Here is a 19,430-nt window from a genome sequence, read left to right as displayed (position 1 = left end):
AGAGCATGTAGCTAGCTCCCATGGATTCGATACTCGGCGTCACCAAGGCCTTCCTCGCCGATCCTAGTCAAGATAAAGTCAATGTAGGAGTTGTGAGTATTCCATTAGCTTTCTCACAGAAATTCGGCAGAATTTTTTTACTTTTTTATTTTTTTTTTCCATTTTGGCTAGCAGGTGGTAGATCATTAGTGATTTAAGTTGAAATGGAAGTGCTTTTAGTTAATTAATCTTGTATTGGAACTCAAAATTGGAATTTTTTGTCTATTAGAAATATATCTTGGAATCTGATTCGCCGGTAACACGAACATACGAGTATTCTTTAGTTTTCAACTTATTTTTTATTTTGAAGACAAGAAATAAATCATTTTTATGTTGTTCATTTTTCTTTTTTCTACTATCTTACGGTTATTAATAAATGCCATATGTGAACACTTACACCGTACAAGGGAGTTAGTTTTGCTTATGCCTTTATACTTCTAGGAAATGAACTAGATTTTTACACTGTTGTTCTCCAGATTGTCCATTAGGCCTTCAATAATAAGATGGATCAAGAGCTAATAATTTGATTTCTCTTGATTTGGTGGACAAATATTCTTTATGCCTTTCATAGTAGTGTAGTAATAATTTGGAAATGTAGTATAAACAACACAAAAAGAAGTGAAAACAATAAATACTACACAAAAGCCATAGGGATCTTCCGTTCCTTGACGAAATATGCTCAGTTTTAACATAACAGAGTCATTTGTGCTACATTTTCACCAAAAAGAATATACAGAAGCGATGAAAACTTGTTTTACTCAATGAACATACTATACATTCGAACTTTCCAATTTACCCGAACAACATTTCACATGCTAACATATTTTTGGGGCGTCAAAAACCACAGACTATGGCCAAAACACTTGATCATAATATGAAGAGCCTTTTGTTTGCTACATACCCATTAACACCACAAGTACAATAGCGATAATCACGTCCCAGCAGGATGTGGAAAACTCATACTAGCTTGTCTCTGAACATGCTCAGGAATCAGCCGGTAGATCAACTCAAGTGATGCTCCAGACAACTGCAATCAGGAGAATTTGATGTTAAATAATCAATAACCGCATGCAGCACTCGTACACAAGTTGTTTTAGGCTTCGTTTAGTTTGAAGGTAATAAAGGGTTTCACATGTTCGCATCTGTCTCTCATTAACACATCAGCTGAAGACAGTCAATCTCAACAATTTTTCTAAAGCAAATTATAGCATAAAAATATCGAGGTCCTCCGTGAAAAGCAGGGTTTATAAATCCCTTTAAAGATCCAAAATCAAACAACTTTACTTTTATTCAGATTCAATTACATTACAAAATATTATGCAAATTCAAGAAAATTTCTTACAAGATTAGATAAACAGCTACAGATAGAACAGGTGAACATTACAGAAATGGGTAAATGTCAACTGAAGCTCCACAGAAGAGCAAGATTCATAAGAATTCTAGCTCAATTAGTCTTCATACAAATTATGTGAACTCAGAAACAAAATAAATGTTCCAGTTAAAATAGCTTTCAAGACAAGAGTAGCAGCAAATGGATCACTGGGTAACAGCTCAGTCATAAATGAAACATCTAAAGCTTACAGGCTCTACACAGAATTACTTATAGCAGAGAGGACATTTTCGCGAAGAGAACCATGCTCATCTGGTTCTTGGAGGAAAGCAGCATTAATTCTAGCTTACTTGTCTTTATCCTAGTTCTTCGAAATCAGGAGCACGAAAATTGATGTAGCTGAATTTTCTTATCAGGATAAGGATGGGAGCAAAACAGCAAAAAGTTTACATCTCAATCACAAATCAAAAATACAAAATTTTCAATCTTCAAAAGGAAAGTTTATGTTATTCTTTACAGATAAGATTTGTATGACAGAAAATTATACATACGACTGATGCTTAAATGAAGTAAAACATCAATTATTACCACTGCATTATAGCGACAACCAATACCTTCAATCAATAAGCACTACTAAACAACAAGAATTCTGTAGGCTTCCAACTAAATGATGCAATACTACAGAGATAAATTATTTATTTAGTTTCCTATTTTAATTCGTATTTCAGGAAACATGATTAGAGTTTGATTTAATTAACTTTTATGGCATTTCTTTATTTAGTTATGATTTTTGAAACCCTATATAAAGGGGATTATGGCAATGTAATAAAACAACCTTTGATTATTAAATAAATTGAATTTCTTCCCCTCTTCGTATCTCTTTTCTCCCTCCCTACTCTTCTTCTCCCCCCTTTCCCCTTCTCCTATAATTCTCCTATTACATCCAGCATCACTAAGTTTGTACTCTTCTCAGTTTCCCTACTTTCAATATTTTTCTCATTTATTATCCATATTTCTCTGTCGTCGAGCAGTAGTTGATCAAACCCAAATCTAGTTGTTTTCCTTTCTTCTTTTGAGGAATGTACAATGCATTATTAGCCCGTCCCAATGAAGCAAGGACATGGAGAGACACGGATGACAATGAAGACACGTGATTAATCAAAAAAAGGGGACAGCAATATGCTGAGGACATGTTAATTTAAATTAGCTTAAAATTAAATTATTTTTTTATTATTCTTTCATTTTCCAATAAATAAAATACTCATTTTTGTGAATTATTATTTGTGGCTGTCATTTGGAAAAAGAATGGCGGTGTTGGTCCAAGTTATTGCAATCCAAACCATACTCGGAGTCTCAGACCTTTCCATCCTCATTTCTACCATCCAAAATCTTCCACACTCCGGTCAACAATCTCCTATCGGCACACTGGTTTTGCTACTACTAACCTCGAGAAATCATTGACATTCTACACCAAAATTACAGTGAGATTCACAGCAAGTTAAATTATTATCAGATTTCTCTGACTCGCTTCCAGTTGAGAAAGATTCAGGTTAGTTTAAATGTGTATTAATTTTTTTTTGTTTTCCCCGATTTTTCTTTTGTTCTGACAACTGCAGAATGGGCCTTTGACCATGTCTGGAAGGGCAATCAGTGTCAGACTAAAAACGGAAAGGAAAAAATGATACACTAGTATCCAACATGGGTCTGTGCACATCGGCATCCAACCAAGTCTGATACCGACACTTTGGTCTCTTAGTGTATCTGTGCTTCATAGGTCTGCCAAAAGACCTAACAGCACATGAGCAGACGGTTTTATGTATATCATAGAATCAACATTCAAGTACCCCTAAATAATAACAAGAATATGACCTGCAAAATTCTAGGGATTACCATACTTGAGGGCACTAACTAGATCCTCTCCATCCCTACCCCCCTCATGTAAGTTGAGGAGCAAGAAAGTTTCTTCAGTTCTATGCAAAGAGCTGGGTCTAAAATCGAGGATGAGCCCAAGTATAGGAGCACAGTTAAAATCATATAAAACAGGTTCAGCTGTTAGGTTCAAGGGTTTGCCAAAATTTAAGCCATGGCACATTTGCTAGGTTTGACTGATATTAGTAGAGTAAGCAGAGACAACAGTGGACTTCGAGATTCATGAACCTAAAGATTTCTTTACAGACTAAGAAGGGGGCCTCCAGCTCCACTTGATGGAAGAAAACCATGAAAGTACTAACATTATTACATAAGGAAGCACATGAAGAAAAAGGTATTTAGAAACCATACCTCCTGTTTAAAGTTAAAAAGAGGGGGAAAAGGGCGACCATTTGGGAGGCGGGTATTGGGTTTCCGAAGCTCGTCAAAGAAAGGATGCGCACATGCTTCTAGCTGCAGACATAGAAACATCAATTTTATAAATTTGGTAACACATGGATAAGCATCAAAAATCATATTGTGCCCTGTCAACATTTCTAGTTGGACTGTAAATTGGATTTCTTCTGGGAATGGATGTTCTTTGGTACGAACATGAAGCATCTTCGTCGAGTGGGAGGTCAAATATAAAGTCCTCATCAGTTAATGTCAGAACTTTAGAAGAGATATACAAGATTAGACATACCGCAGTGCAGCGAAGACTTGGTGAATACTGAAGTAACCGTGAGGCAAGATCAATGGCTTCAGGAGGCATCTGCTTATGGAAAACCTGAACCAAACATTTCAGCCTCATTCACTTGTGCATTGAAATATTATGGTACCTCTAAATAGCATTTAGCAAGTGTAGGCATACCTTGTGCCATGGATGCGCTTTAATTTGGGGAAACCTGAAATCATTATAGCTTGGATTCATACATCGAATTTCTTCTCGAGTTGGTGTACCAAGAACCTATTAGAGAAAGTCTTCCGATTAGTATACATGAAGAGATCATTACAAGTATAGCAATCTGATCCGTAGAATCATAGAATTAGAAAGGATGGCACACCTTGATAATCTCTACAAGCTGACCAACTGCATTTTCTCCAGGAAACAGTGGCTGTAAAAATTAAAGAAAAGGAAATTATTAAGTAAGAGAACATGATATAATAAAATACCACTCGGCAAAATGAAAGAAAAATATTGAGGTTACAGACCTGCCCTAAAAGCAGCTCAGCTAAGACACAACCGGCAGACCAAATATCAATTGCTGTCGTATATTCTGTTGCACCAAAGATGAGTTCTGGGGCTCGATAGTATCGAGAGCAAATGTAGGATATATTAGCTTCACCAGGCACCTGCTTATAAAAAAATTTCAGGTAACATACAGTGAATCAAAATACTAACTGAAGCAGGGGTCTTGTGATCTACATGAAGAGATGTTAATAAACAAAACGGCATTTCAAAACTACAAGAACACTAATTAGAAAAACTTTGGGCTTTGATGACAATGATGGTCAATAATTAAGCCAATTGACTACCATGAAGAATAGATCAAATATTAAGCCTATAGCCTTGTTTTGGCAGCAAATGAAAACAGCTAAACAGCCCTGTAATCCCATGGAAATCAATTTGTTCCTATTGCACTAGAGTGCACCGCTATTATTGAACCTTACCATTAAAAACTATGGCACGTCTTCTTAAGTGGAGGAAGCACAGAATCAGTCAGCAGAAATCACATGGATACGTTAATTTCCATAAATTTATTTTCACTTATGGTTTCTCTCCTTCACCAAACTTTATCTGTCTTCAACGGTGATAGGATTTTAAGTTCTTTTCAGTAAAAGCTTATGCAACCTAACAACATAGGAAAGACATTGTGCAGAGTTTTTCTAGACTAGATTTTATGATAAGTTCTCAATCCATCTGGTAGTGCATGCCAGCATAAGAAAATAATACAACTGGTATCTAACAGAAGGAAGGGAGAAAGAATGAGTAAAGACGTGATCGATATATGAGAATATACATAGACACACGTAACTATGGTAGAAGCATTTAAAAGATGCCTTGACAGAATTGATCTCAGGGAGCTTTCAACTGCCAATGGACTTAGAATAATTAAGAAATTTAGACAGCCCAATTTTCGAGACTTACGAGAACTTTAGCACTTCCAAAGTCACAAATCTTAACCTGGTGGGTAAGAGGATCAACCTGCAGAAAGCACAGAGCATTGTTTTAGCAAAATTGACCAAAATGTCCAATTCAATCTGGCAGAGTGCATGTGGAATTGGAAGAAGGAAGGGAGGCAAAGTTGAGTTTACTTACCAAAAGATTTTGAGGTTTTATATCCCTATGACAGACCCCTGCAACTGTATGGAGATATGCAAGCCCCCTAAATAACTGAAAATTGAGTGTAATTATCTTAGTTGAGATGAATTATTCAGAAGTTAGTGAGAAAAGACAAAACAAAATATTGTAACCTGATACGCGTAGAGTTTGACATAGATGAGCGGCATCCTTTGATTCGAATTGCTATAATGCTCTAAGATATTGTACATGTTCTCGGGGACAAAATCCATAACTAAATTAAGGAAAAGCTCATCTCTGCTTGATGTAGAAAAGAAACAGTGCTTCAAAGAAATTACATTGGGATGATCCATCAAGCGCATTAACTGCAGCTCACGATTTTTATACCGCCTATCCTGTAAAACCTTCTTTATAGCCACAGTCTCTTCAGTTTCCAAGCATTTTGCCTGGCAAGGAGTGACAACAACCGGTTAGTTCTGTGAACGAAGGTAAAATCATTCACATTGTAATAATGCCAGGAATGAACACCTGAAAAACTATTCCAAATGATCCTGTACCCACAACACGCTCTGCCATGAAACTAATTGTCTGCGGAAAAGCATCATAAGCAAACCTATTAGCTCTCATTAATCTCTCTGCTTAAATATCATGAAATTAAACATTATAGTGGAAGAGAACTCCAAATAATTGTTCCTGTATAATCATCTCAATTCTTGTAGAACTTTTGTAACACTCGATTGGCAGTCAATGAAACTGAACATATAAAGTTCAGATACCAACCCTTTTGGGCTCGCCATTTTTGCCTCCAATCATAGTAGAGATAATGTGACCAGCGGCTGGATCATTACCCTCAACTGCAGAAGCCGACATCTCCTGCAATGGGAAACAAGCAAAAGAATCAATGCATAAATAAAAATCATTTGAATATAACACAACCCAACTGGCAAACTAACACCAACATCACAGAAGTACTACCATATTAATCAGAACATATTGTCAACTAATGAATAGCAAAACATAGTCGGAAACGTGAAATTCGGAAACCTGAAAAGATTGAGAATTTAAAGAGATATGCTATGCTTAGATCGCAAAAAGAGAGAGAAAAGACAGATAACCAAGGCTGGCAAGAAATTATCGTAAGCCAACAAACTTGGAAATGAAAAAAGCTGTCTACTATAATTTGAAGCACAATTCACCTACAAAAAATAAAAACTAGCTTTAAATTCACCTAAAGTAACTAACAACAACAGTCGAAAATCAAATTAGGAAATAATCATAATAAAAAGTAAGAGTCAAAAAGAAGTTCAAAGATCTAAATATAATTGCAATTTAAGGTAGTCTATAAAAACGCATCCCATTAATTGGAAGCAGCAAAAAAATTAAAACATCTGAAAGAAAAGCAAAAAAAGTAAAAATAAGCTTCGAAAAAGATTAAAATTACTAAATAATTTCTGAAAGTTTTCATGAAATTGATGCATTACAGAAAATTCCAGAAAAGCAAGAGAGCAAAAAATAAATAAATAAATAAATAGGGAATTAACTACCACAGTCCCTATTCGCTCTCTCACTTGGTCACTCCCTCTAAGATCCAGGCGAAACAAATCTAAAAGCAGAAATACCTATGAGGCGGGACTAATTTTCAGATCGAGGGAATATTCTCGGAATATACTTCTGGCAACCATGGTGCAGTAACAAGCCAAAAACTTAAGCTTTTCAGCTAGATCGAAGTGAAAAAAGAGGAACCCAGCTAGAATTTCGTCTAAAAAAACACAGAATGCAGACAGGACAGGAGGAGAAAATCGATTATATAATTATGCATATAATCTAAATTACCTTGTCTGTTTCCATGGTTGCTACGGTGGAAAGATTCACAGCGGCGGAGGCAGCTGGAGGTGGTGGCAGAGCTTGGTCAACAACGTTATGGTATTGATGGTCGGCTGGTGGATTGTGCTGAAGTAGCTGAGGTCCCTGTGGCACCATGGCCGTGTGGTTTTGCGCTCTCTCTCTCTCTCACTCTCTCTCTCTCTCTCTCGCCTCTGTCTGTCTTTATATATTTTCCATTCTATTCCTCCTTTATTGTAATCTTAAATTAAACCCCAGTTTGACGAACATTTTTTGGAAACTCATATTTTTTCGAGCTCTTTTACGATGACACATTCACATAATAAACTATATTGGACATAAAATCAAATTTTTTTCTTCTTTTAAATTATATATTCTCCAAAAACTCATTATTTCGAAACTCAGTTTCCCCAAAAATCTCTTTTTAATTTTTGTTAAACAACAAAGACCAATGCACGTTTTCTCGACTTAATGTAGCATACTTTCAATCTCTAACGTAAGGTAAGATTCTTACGTTATGGAATTCATGAAGTAGACGTTGAAATTAAACGTGAGTTCCACATTATTTAAAGATGTAAGTTAAGTTGTTTTCCAAGTTTTGTGTTATTGTTTTAAATCCTGTAAAAGTTAGGTTTTGCTTGGTGTAAATAATTTTTGGACATCAAGGTATCCCATACTCATATGGGATAAAGCACGCTCAAATATTTTATTCGAGTGAACCCCACCCCATCCCATGTGAGTGTACAAAAAATTATGTACAAATAATATTATCCTACAATTTTTATGTCCATATTGAAAATTTTCGTGGACACCCAATTTTACATGGCCTGTCGACTGTCAACATTACTTATTGAGTAAAGTGTTGCGATCAATTTAAACTTACCACGCTTAATACGTTCAATTAAATGGATTTTTTGACTTTGCATTTAAAGAAATATATCATTTAATGTCATCTAATTGACGCTTAGACTAGTGCTAAGTATCACTGCAATTGAATAGCATTACTCATTTGATAAAATACTGTTTAGTTCTTTTATAATAAAATTACTATATTTTTTGTAACATATGTAACAAACTTTTTTGTGCGCATTCTACCGTTATCACTGGTTTTAAAATACTATCTTACACTTATAACATAGTGTGTTATGCCGCAATTATCGCTAGCCATAATATCACCAATTGTAACGCATTATATTGCATAGTCGTCATCGTCATCAACACCATCATTAATGGTTGCCCGTGTACAAACCACCACCCACTTGCTTGAAACCCTGATTCTGCCTTGCACCTCCATCTTTTGCTCCACCACCTCAACTTGCACCATCTCCTAATCGTCATCTACCATCGCGACCACACCACCACTACCCTCGTTTTCCCTAAAATCTTCTAACTTGAACCCCTTTAACACCAATCAACCATAGCTGCTACCAATCGACCACTAAATCACTTCATTACCATATCGTTAACGTCTTTATGCTCAACCCACCACCACATTCGACAGCAATCCACCACGGATTTAAAATGAGCAAAACAAAATCATGTTTAGCCACATTTTCAAAGTTAAATATTATAAGTCATTTACAAAAATATGAACAAAGAAAATAGGTAGAATAAACGGTCTTCGTCGATTCTCATCATTGTCGTTCACAACCATAAAAAATTCGATTTCAAGATCATCAGCCAACTACCACCACAACCTATGAGGTTACCCACGAAAAAATTCACATATATATTCAGTCGAGGCGAAGAAGATCCAACAAGAATTGGTGGTAGACATCGTGCTGGTGGGAGGTTGTTTAGAGGTAAGGGTGGTAGAGAAGTTAGTGAATCCTAAGTGGATAAAAAATTCAATATTTTGTACCAAGAGGGGGGAGCTAAGCTAGTAGTTTGTTATTAGAAAAAATGTCCAAGTTATCACTTTTTTAAATTAAAAATAAGTGATGTGAAAGAGGATGTTGAACCACTGCATAAGCTATTTATGCTAGTTGCATGGATTGTTGAGGGAATAAATTTTACATCGATTAAATATCGAAATATTGACCAACTTAAATAGATCTTGGGTCACTCCTCTTTATAAGGTTGACCTTATTAAAATGGACCCCCTAATTAAGATGAGTGGTCCAAGATCTATTTAAGTTGGTCGATATTTCGGTATTTAACCGATGTGGAATTTATTCCCTTAACATGCCCCCACAAGATGGTGGCTCTTTTTGAGCAGACCAATCTTAAAATCAATGTACTCATTTTTAAGATTTAATCGGATCGAACAACTCGTTGGAGCTTACTGAGCTCTGATACTATGTGGGGGTGTCAATGGTGTCAAGAGATGCAAAGTGTGCACACGGTTGCCAAGGAGAAGCATGATGTGGAGCATGTGGACGTGTTGCTGAAAGAGCCAATGAGGATTGGGTGTTGATAAGTCGATAAATAGGGCATCATTTGACAATGTGTCCTTAAGCACCACATCCTTAGCAATGTCCAAGATATGGACATGGTGGAGGACGAGTATTACGAGGAGCATTGGATTGTTTATTATGAACGGTGTTTGTGGAAGGGCGCCAAGAATGATTGTTGCGTTGATTGATTGGATTGGCGGTGGCCGAAAAGGGTGATGGTGGTGCATGTGATTGTTAGAGAGACGCTTCTTTGTTGATGAGTTTTTTATGAATTTCATCAAAGGAGATCGGCATTTCACGAGCATTAACTGCGTCAACAATTCCTTTGTATTCCTCGCCAAGGCCGTCTAGAATTTTATCGATGAGATCTTCTTCATCAACAGGTTTTCCAAGAAGAGCAAGTTTATCAGCTTGGTTCTTGATAAATTGCATACAATCGGAGATCGTCTTGAAGCCCTTGACACAGTTTTTCAATTGGTCCTTGATTTGTTTGATGTGACCACAGGATGGTTTGGCATAGGTATTAGCCAAGGTGGTCCATGCCTACTCAAAGGTGGTTTTGCGGGCAAGAAGAGGTTGGATGGGTAGTGAAACTGCACCAAGGAGTGCACTAAAGAGGAGACAATCTTGGCGCTTCCATGTTATGTAGGCTGGATTTGGAGCCGACTTACCATCAGCTGTGACTGTTGGTGTGGGACTGGGATGAGAACCATCGAGAAAGTCATAGACGTTATATCCTTCTAATAGACTTCGGATTTGGAGGCTCCACGTGATGTAGTTGGTGGTGGTCATTTTTGTGATGTTTGTTAAAATCAATGTCCAAAGTGTTATCACGTCAAACAATGTCATCCATGATATCAAGCTTAATATACCTATAGCAAAATTTTGAACTGTTTTTGATAGGCGGTGCCTATGAATACACTGTCCCATATTTAAATGGGTTGAGGATCTAAAATTACACTAATTGAGAGGTTAAGACGACTAATCCTAATTTTTCTTGATAATTTAAAGGTAGCAATGTTATGTGAATTTGATTAAATAGGCTAGTTCAACTAAGAAATTTGAGAACCATAATTGAAATTTGATCTAACTAATTAGTCCATTTTTGGCTCCATTTTTTAAACTAATTTTTCTTCAAAATCATTTTTAACTAGACGATTCATGAGATCCACAAACTTTATCTAAATTCAATAAATACATTTCATCAATTTTTATTAAATTTTACCAAAAATCTTTAGCAAATTTAATTTGTTTAGTTTCTGATTTCACCTTTTGACTATTTACTTTTAACATTTTTAGAATTAATATCTAAATTGCTATTTGACAACTTGTTCAAGTAATACTCCATTAAACATTGTGAAAATTTGGCAATATTTTAATTTCAATTTGAATTTTGATGTGGATTAATATATGACATGGAAATATACGAAAATTGGTAAATGAAATATAAATTATAATTTTTATTTCATTTACCAATTTTCGTATATTTCCATGTCATATATTAATCCACATCAAAATTCAAATTGAAATTAAAATATTGCCAAATTTTCACAATGTTTAATGGAGTATTACTTGAACAAGTTGTCAAATAGCAATTTAGATATTAATTCTAAAAATGTTAAAAGTAAATAGTCAAAAGGTGAAATCAGAAACTAAACAAATTAAATTTGCTAAAGATTTTTGGTAAAATTTAATAAAAATTGATGAAATGTATTTATTGAATTTAGATAAAGTTTGTGGATCTCATGAATCGTCTAGTTAAAAATGATTAAAAGCACTTGATCCGAGTGCAAAAGCCCACGTTGAGTCAAGAGATTGCCATAGTAATTGTTGTCGAACCGGTTTGGAGTCTGCACATCAAGCGGCGTCAAGTTGGTGTTGCCACCTGAGGCGGGGCACGTGCCTCGACGGTTGGCTGCGAAGGTCGGGTTTATGTTGGTTTCGTTGTAAATGCGGGTTCGGAAGGTTGAGCATTGCGCAAAGCCGAAGGTGTGGCCACCCGAGAGAGCCGTCATGTCACGTGCATTAAGGCCTTTCGCCGCGAACATCGAGATGAGAGTTGAGAGGCTTGAGAATGGAGAGGGGATTTGGCTATTTGCTGCACTTAAGCTTGCTGTTCTTGCATCCCTCCTGCCTAGTGGCACTGTCCATGTTGGTCCTCCAAGCTATATCATATATACATATCATTAGGGTTAATCTTTTGATTATCTAATTATGAAAATTGTATGCTAGAAGAGTTGTAATGGCTTAAGCATTTGAAACAGTTCAGATGTTACTATTTATGAAAATTGAACGTATGTCCATAAAAAATGAAGTTAGGGGTGGAAGTCAAGAGGCGTGTTCAAGTCTACATACCAAGCCGACCCCATCTTTTGCAGCGAGGGCTAGAATGTCTGCACAAGATACCGTTGCATTGCAGGCAGCTTCGACTTGAGTTTTGATGGTGTCTATCACTTCAAAACCTCGTACTGAATTTCGGTTTGGATTTGCGTTCTTTTCACCGGTGAATGTCGTAGTGTCGTCCAATAGTATGGATCCATCACACCCCTAGATTGTATGCACAAGAGACATATATGTAAATGTAAATAATAATTTTTTTCCATGGAAAACAAGAGAACATGCGCCGATATGCTTAGAATACCCGACCCTACTAAATAAGAGAGACATATGAGATATTTATTTATCCTGTCCAAACATATGTCACCCAACTTGTTACAAACACATCATTTTCTCATGGAAAACTATAGTGAATATATATACGCTTTCCAACAAAACCTAACATGAAATTAAATGACGTCTTACATTCACGAAGCAGTCGTGGAAGAACAATCGAAGGATCGAAGCACCAATCCTTAGTTCATTATTAATAGCTTCCATCTTTTGCGGCGAGGGCTAGAATGTCTGCACAAGATACCGTTGCATTGCAGGCAGCTTCGACTTGAGTTTTGATGGTGTCTATCACTTCAAAACCTCGTACTGAATTTCGGTTTGGATTTGCGTTCTTTTCACCGGTGAATGTCGTAGTGTCATCCAATAGTATGGATCCATCACACCCCTAGATTGTATGCACAAGAGGCATATATGTAAATGTAAATAATAATTTTTTTCCATGGAAAACAAGAGAACGTGTACTGATATGCTTAGTACACACGACCCTACTAAATAAGAGAGACATGAGATTTATTTATCCTGTCCAAACATGTCACCCAAGTTGTTACAAACACATCATTTTCTCATGGAAAACTATAGTGAATATACGCTTTCCAACAAAACCCAACATGAAATAAAATGACGTCTTACATTCACGAAGCAGTCGTGGAAGAACAATCGAAGGATCGAAGCACCAATCCTTAGTTCATTATTAATAGCTGTCCTCATTGCATTTCTAACAATTGTCAGCACATTAGGACATGTGGAAGCATAAAAAGTGGGAGAAAGCTGAGCATTTGCAAAGCCGAACACCAGTACAAAAAAAAATGGGATAACCCAAAAATTTCTATAGGAAGCCATTAAAGATGAATACAAGAAATGTTAAGCTAATTATATGATGAATATATGCATGTATTGAGTGAGTAAGTATAAATAGGCATGCAGTGTCGAGAAATAGTGTGTGTACATAATGCAAAATTCAAACTTTTCTGCTGTAAAACGCGTTTAGACGAAGAATTTTTGTAAAGGGGCTTTAACATAGAAACAAAAGATGATGAAAAAAGCCAAAAAAAAATGAGAGGTAGACATAAGAGTTGACTTTATGATCTTTAGAGTCATTGCATGCATGCAAGAAATGTACAAAAAAGATAATGATTTGTTGGGTTCATATTCAAAGTAGTGCCCACCAATTTGTTCCATATTTTCTGAAATTTGCTGTAAGTGGCTTACAGGAAATTGAAAGAAAAATATACTCTCTTTGATTTCGAAATCCTTATATACAACACAATCAAATCTGAACGATATAGAAGATGAACTTGGGTAATTGAGTTGACTATTTATCTAGTAGTAAAGTAAATTCGAGACACGAGAATTGGGCATTTGCATCATCGGTTCCCAATCTATTGTTTGAGCAATAAGTTGGTTTCTACTCCTTGAAAGAGCAAGTTCTCAATGTTTCAATATAAATGCATTGTCTATATCTAACGATGAAAACTATCCGAACCATTTACGAAGTATATTATGTTTTCCAACTTGAGCGTAGACAAAAAGTTTGAAATGATAGTTGTTTTGTGACATTCGTGTGACGATTTGATGAATATCTGAATGATTTTCATTTTTAGGACTAACAAATGGAATATTTAACTTTGAATCTTCATCATTTAGAAAGCCCCAAGCCCATTCTTCTGAATTTGCATTGGTCTTATTTCAAGTGGAAAGTCTCTTCAATAAATATATCTTTCTTTCTTTCTCTCTTCCATTTCTCATTTTATGAAGAGTCTATCTTTGATCCTAGTTTCAAAGAAATAAGTGGCTTACAGGAAATTGAAAGAAAAATATACTCTCTTTGATTTCGAAATCCTTATATACAACACAATCAAATCTGAACGAACAAAATATTGAATTGAATTGTAATGCTCTCTTCTTGGGAGTTTTTACCTTGTATATGTTCACGAGCTTATATTTTCGAATTTTATCTTGATTTAATAGAAAGGAGGAGAATAGTAAGAGACGGAAAATTTTTATCTTATCTATAATGACTTTTATCTCAAAATTATATGATTCTTTACGTCTCCAACAAGACCACCTAGGAAGGAAATGTGGTAAATGTCCGATACTCTACTGAAGAAACTCCTCTTTGTCTAATAGATAGTGTAGCTGGCATTTTTGTAACTACAATAAACATTTATAGATTCATTTGCACTTTTATAAAGATTGGAAACCAATTTAACATTGGATAGAGATTGGGGACCAATATTGCAATGTTCCCATGAACTGTATATACTTGTGATATTGACTAGTTCATCTGCGGGTTACATATATAAAATTAAGATACTTTGACAAGCCAATAATGTTAGATCATTATTCAACTATCCCACCGTCGAACTTCTTTGAATTTTTTGCAAAGAGGTTACAACTTGGTTGAAAATGAAAATTTGAATGTCTTTTCAATATTTTTCAATACGAATTTCTAAAAATATTTTGAGATATTTGCCAATTTTTATGCATTTATATCTTCTCATTTTTTTGTCAACCGTAAAATTTTATTAAACCGTATAGAGTTGTGAAAAATTAAACTTTGCAAAACCTCCATGGATTCTAATTAGACCGACATGACCTTATTTTTCAACATGTGAAGCCGATGGACCCAACACCTTTTTAATATCTTTTGTTTTTTTTGTTACATTTTCGAGAGTTTTGAGTTTAAATTTTGCGAGTAATGCTACTTGTATGTAAGTTTCAACAACAATCTTAGCTGCAAAATTGATTTTGAATGATACCTATTCAAGAGTCAGCTCTACATTTTCGTTTTCCTTTTTTTTTTTCTTTTTAATTCCTGGAAGACGGAGACTTTCTCCTATTTTTGTATTCAGAATTTCCAAAGAAATTCAAGAAAAATTGATTAAAATACATATTTTATTTAGAAAAGAAATCAGTTTCTCGATTTCAATTCAAACAACTGTCGTCTACCAGCTCTACACTAAATTTTTGACACATCGAAACATCAACAGCAAATGGAAAACAAGAGCCAATACGCCAGTATGTAAAGAATTTTTGGGAGACAACTCTTAACTCGTTCATTAGAGGAACCATTAAGTTAGAACGAGCATTTCAGATAATTATTAAGAAAACTATTGTACTTGATTAGGCATCGAAAGAATATACCTTCAATGATGCGTAACAATACATATTATTCGAACAAGGCATTAGCCTCGGTTGAGTAAAGCCCAAAACGGCATAACCAAATAATTGTTTAGCTAACGCGGTAATATTCATTCTATATACCCCAAAAAAAATGCAGTAATATTCTTCACTACAAAGCCTATTAGAAGGATCCAAGATCTGGTAATAATGGACGCCGAGCACTTCTGCGGTAAGTTAGCTTAAAAACACATACAGAAAATGAAGTCCTAGCCTTTAGGAGACAGCATAGCGTGAAAACTCGGGCTGGTACCCGGCTTTGAAGGCAGTTTGAGATGTTTCACCAAAGGTACAAGCGACTGCACGACGTCTGCCATTAGTGGCCGATAATCAGCCTCTGGTTATAAGCACATAGCAGCGGTTGCAGCAACTTTTATAACCTCCTTTATCAAGTATTGACTCTCGAGGACGGGGTCCATTATATCTATCACCGTTTCTCTATCCATGAGTCAGGGTAAGGCCTATCGATAGAGATCATTAAACTTATAGCGACATGACAACACTTTCCTCTTGAGGCCTCTTCATAGTGACAGGAACCCTACCAGCAAGCAACTCCAGGAGGACGACTCCATAATTGTGCACATCTGATTTGATGGTCAAAAGTCCAGTTAATGCATACCTGAAGAAAAATATTATTAAATTTGAGAAGTGCAAAGAATTTATCGTGTAAAAATACTAGCGAAAAGCCAATATTACTTTGAAAAGGAATTTTGGCTTACTCAGGTGCGACACATCCTTGGGTACCTAATACTCGAGTAGAAAGTTATGGAGGCAAAGTTATAATGCGCTTTGTCGTCCCTCCGAGGATCTTGTCCGCACGTCGTAAAGGGAGGTTTACAGGGAGGAGAACCACATTCTGAATGTCCGGCCGAAGTGTATATGAGCTGTGACTGCATCCGGATTTATCTGGGTGGAAAACCAGAGTGGAAGGCCGTCACTTTTCAGGATGAGTCAGGCAAAGCTTGGACACCTGAGTTATTAAAAAAAAAAAAGATTTGCTAATCCAAAGTTGGGAATTTTTGGCATGGAAATTTATATCCAAAAGGATGTTACTTCTTTTGAAATCTCTATGAATTAGTCGTGGACTAACATGTTCATGGAGATACGCCAAACCTTTCGCTGCCTCCAAAGCTACTCTGAGCCGAGAGCCCCAATCCAGCTTCAACGGAATTTTATTAGAATCTGAGTTTTAAAGGAAAATGTCATTTATAGGGGATCAATTAATTCAATACAGCAGATCTGAATAATCGGAAAATGTATGCAGTTTAACACCTTAAATGACTTATTACAGTTTTGCATGCCAGGATGGTTGAAAAATGCAATTCAGCATCAGATATGGGGGATCATTCCTAAGTACAGACAAAAATAATTTTACAAGACATAGAAGCACAAGAAAGTCGATGACATCCCAATGAAGAAATTCAAGATGAAAAAACTAATAGAAAGTTCAATGGAAGAAGGTGCTAAAAAACCTACAATAACCTGCAAAGCATTTACTTTGAATCATTCAAATACTATATATGCAAATAAGATTGTAAATGGCTGATCAAAGTGCCATATGCAAGATTATTTAAGTAATTGCAGCTTCAAACAAAATACATAAACAAACAAAACACATACCACTGATGGGATACAAAATGTTCCTGCAGACCACTAATTGCCATGAACTCATAAACCAGAAACTTATGGTTGCTTTCTGAACAGTAGCCAATAATCGAGAACAAATATGGCGGCCGCAAACGACCCAATAAATCCACCTATAATTTTTAATAAACTATTAACAATCAGTAAGAAAAATATAAGTAAGGTGAAAACTGAGAAACGTGTATGCACTCATATACAAACTTCCAAGAAATATAAACTCAACGAGGGAAACGTAGATAGAGACAGGACCTCCACTTCAAATTCTTCTTCTCCATGTTTTCCAGCCTGATTCATCAACTTAACAGCAACCTTCCTCCCATCTTTGAGAACTCATTGATAGACTAACCCAAATGCACCATGTCCAATCACATTAGACTTTCCAAAACCGCCGGTGGCCAATTGCAGCTTCTTGAAGGTGAAAACTTGAAGTCCCCTATCAGTTGCAACTTGAATATTTTCAAAATCTCCTTCTTTCTCCTTGTAATCAACCCCTTTCAAATGTAAGGCGATATAAGACATCAAAAATCAATAATAAGAAAAACGTTCAATAAATCCTCCATCTTCCAAAAAGGGCTACATCAAAAATGAAAAATCAGTTGCTTTGGCCCATAAAGAAGGATTATCAGAATAACAGGTCCGATTTTTTACTTCATTGATCACTTACCACTTTTTCAATGTATGTTAGGCAAGGTGCTTATAAATCAGGATAGATGAGTGGTGAAGAAGTGAATAGTACTTGTGAGTCCTCTGAAATGTGTATACAAAAGTGGTTTGACATTTGGCAAATGTTTATATGAAGTGTCTAAATAAAAGTGGTTTCATATTTGGCAAGTGTTTAAAACATGTAGTCGCCATCAGGAGCACAATCATTAAAATTTCCCACTTTCACACGGCACGATGAAGGTCTATCATCCATGGTACCCAAATCACAACGAAAGAGAAAAAGAAAATGAAGAGATTTACTTAAAATATCAATATTTATGTCTTCATATATTCAGGAAGATGAAGACAAAAACTCAAAAGTGGTAGTCACACAAGAAATAGCAGAGAAAGACGATGATGTTGAATGTTGAAGTTTCTGAAGCACCGGTTGAACAAGATGAAGGATAAGAAGATGAAGTTTCTACAACATTAGACAAAAAATTTGTTAGGGACCCAAAAGTGAAGAAAATCCAAAATATGAAAAAACTAAAGAACATGAAGCGTCTTGATAACAAGATCATAGACAAGAGAAACAAGAAATCTATAAAGAGGGCAACAATGGACAGTGTATCCACTAGAGCACTCTTCATGCTCTTCAATTTTTTCATATTCTGAATTTTCTTTACTTTTGGGCTCCTAATAGATTCTTTGTCTAATGCTGAAAAAATTTCATTTTCTTATTATTCATCGTGTTCAACTAGTGCTTCAAAAACTTCAACATTATAGTATTTTTCTGTTATTTCTTGTCCGACTGCCACGTTCGGATTCATATCTTCATCTTCTTCAACATGTGAAGACATTGATACTGATTTTTTTGGACAAATCTCTTAATTTTCTTTCTCTTTCGATGCGATTTGGGTGCCATAGATGATAGACTTATTCATCCACTTAAGCTCAGTAAAATGCATCTCAACATTTTACCATATTACAGCAAATCCTCCATTTTCCTGAAAGACCTAAATTCAAAAACACAAAATATTAAGTGGCATTAACCCTTAATAAGCCTAAACAAGCCCGAAATGAGGGAAAATCAAAGTGAGCTGCTATTTGCATTCAGAATTATTATATATCTATCACACTCAATATCTATCCCTATTAAAATTTTTAAATTAAAAAAATATATATATATATATTGTGCTCATCCATATTACATTATAATATTGTCCTTATTAAATTTATTCATTTAAACATTATACATCCATACCACTTTTATATATACATCCACGTCAATATGTGAATTGAATTGCTTCCTTCCTCCAATATTAAGTGGCATTAACCCTTAATAAGCCTAAACAAGCCCGAAATGAGGGAAAATCAAAGTGAGCTGCTATTTGCATTCACAATTATTATATATCTATCCCACTCTATATCTATCCCTATTAATTGAATTGCTTCCCCCCCCCCCCCCCCCCCCCCC

The 19,430-nt window shown here is 35.6% G+C and overlaps 2 protein-coding genes and 1 pseudogene across 2 annotated transcripts; all 3 read right to left on the bottom strand.

Annotated features, from left to right (window-relative positions):
- Nucleotides 1-655: 655 nt before the first annotated feature.
- On the bottom strand, nt 656-7,658 carry LOC111395516 (shaggy-related protein kinase eta-like). Its single transcript, XM_023021537.1, has 12 exons — nt 7,413-7,658; nt 6,360-6,452; nt 6,108-6,167; nt 5,753-6,025; nt 5,598-5,672; nt 5,427-5,483; nt 4,490-4,630; nt 4,342-4,392; nt 4,149-4,244; nt 3,981-4,064; nt 3,650-3,751; nt 656-1,066 (listed from the first exon to the last, which is right to left on the bottom strand). The coding sequence occupies exons 1-12, from the start codon at nt 7,557-7,559 to the stop codon at nt 971-973; spliced, it is 1,275 nt and encodes a 424-aa protein (XP_022877305.1). The 5' UTR covers nt 7,560-7,658; the 3' UTR covers nt 656-970.
- Nucleotides 7,659-11,571: 3,913 nt separating this feature from the next.
- On the bottom strand, nt 11,572-13,353 carry LOC111395007 (peroxidase 52-like). Its single transcript, XM_023021034.1, has 3 exons — nt 13,118-13,353; nt 12,173-12,364; nt 11,572-11,982 (listed from the first exon to the last, which is right to left on the bottom strand). Exons 1-3 carry the CDS (start codon nt 13,325-13,327, stop codon nt 11,572-11,574), a joined length of 813 nt encoding a protein of 270 aa, XP_022876802.1. The 5' UTR covers nt 13,328-13,353.
- Nucleotides 13,354-15,566: 2,213 nt separating this feature from the next.
- On the bottom strand, nt 15,567-19,391 carry LOC111395515 (annotated as a pseudogene).
- Between the last annotated feature and the right edge of the window lie 39 nt (nt 19,392-19,430).

Source organism: Olea europaea, chromosome 6 (assembly GCF_002742605.1).
Source record: "Olea europaea var. sylvestris chromosome 6, O_europaea_v1, whole genome shotgun sequence".
NCBI lineage: Eukaryota > Viridiplantae > Streptophyta > Magnoliopsida > Lamiales > Oleaceae > Olea > Olea europaea.
The sequence above is the reverse complement of the archived record's forward strand: the minus strand, read 5'-3'. Positions and strand labels throughout refer to the sequence as shown.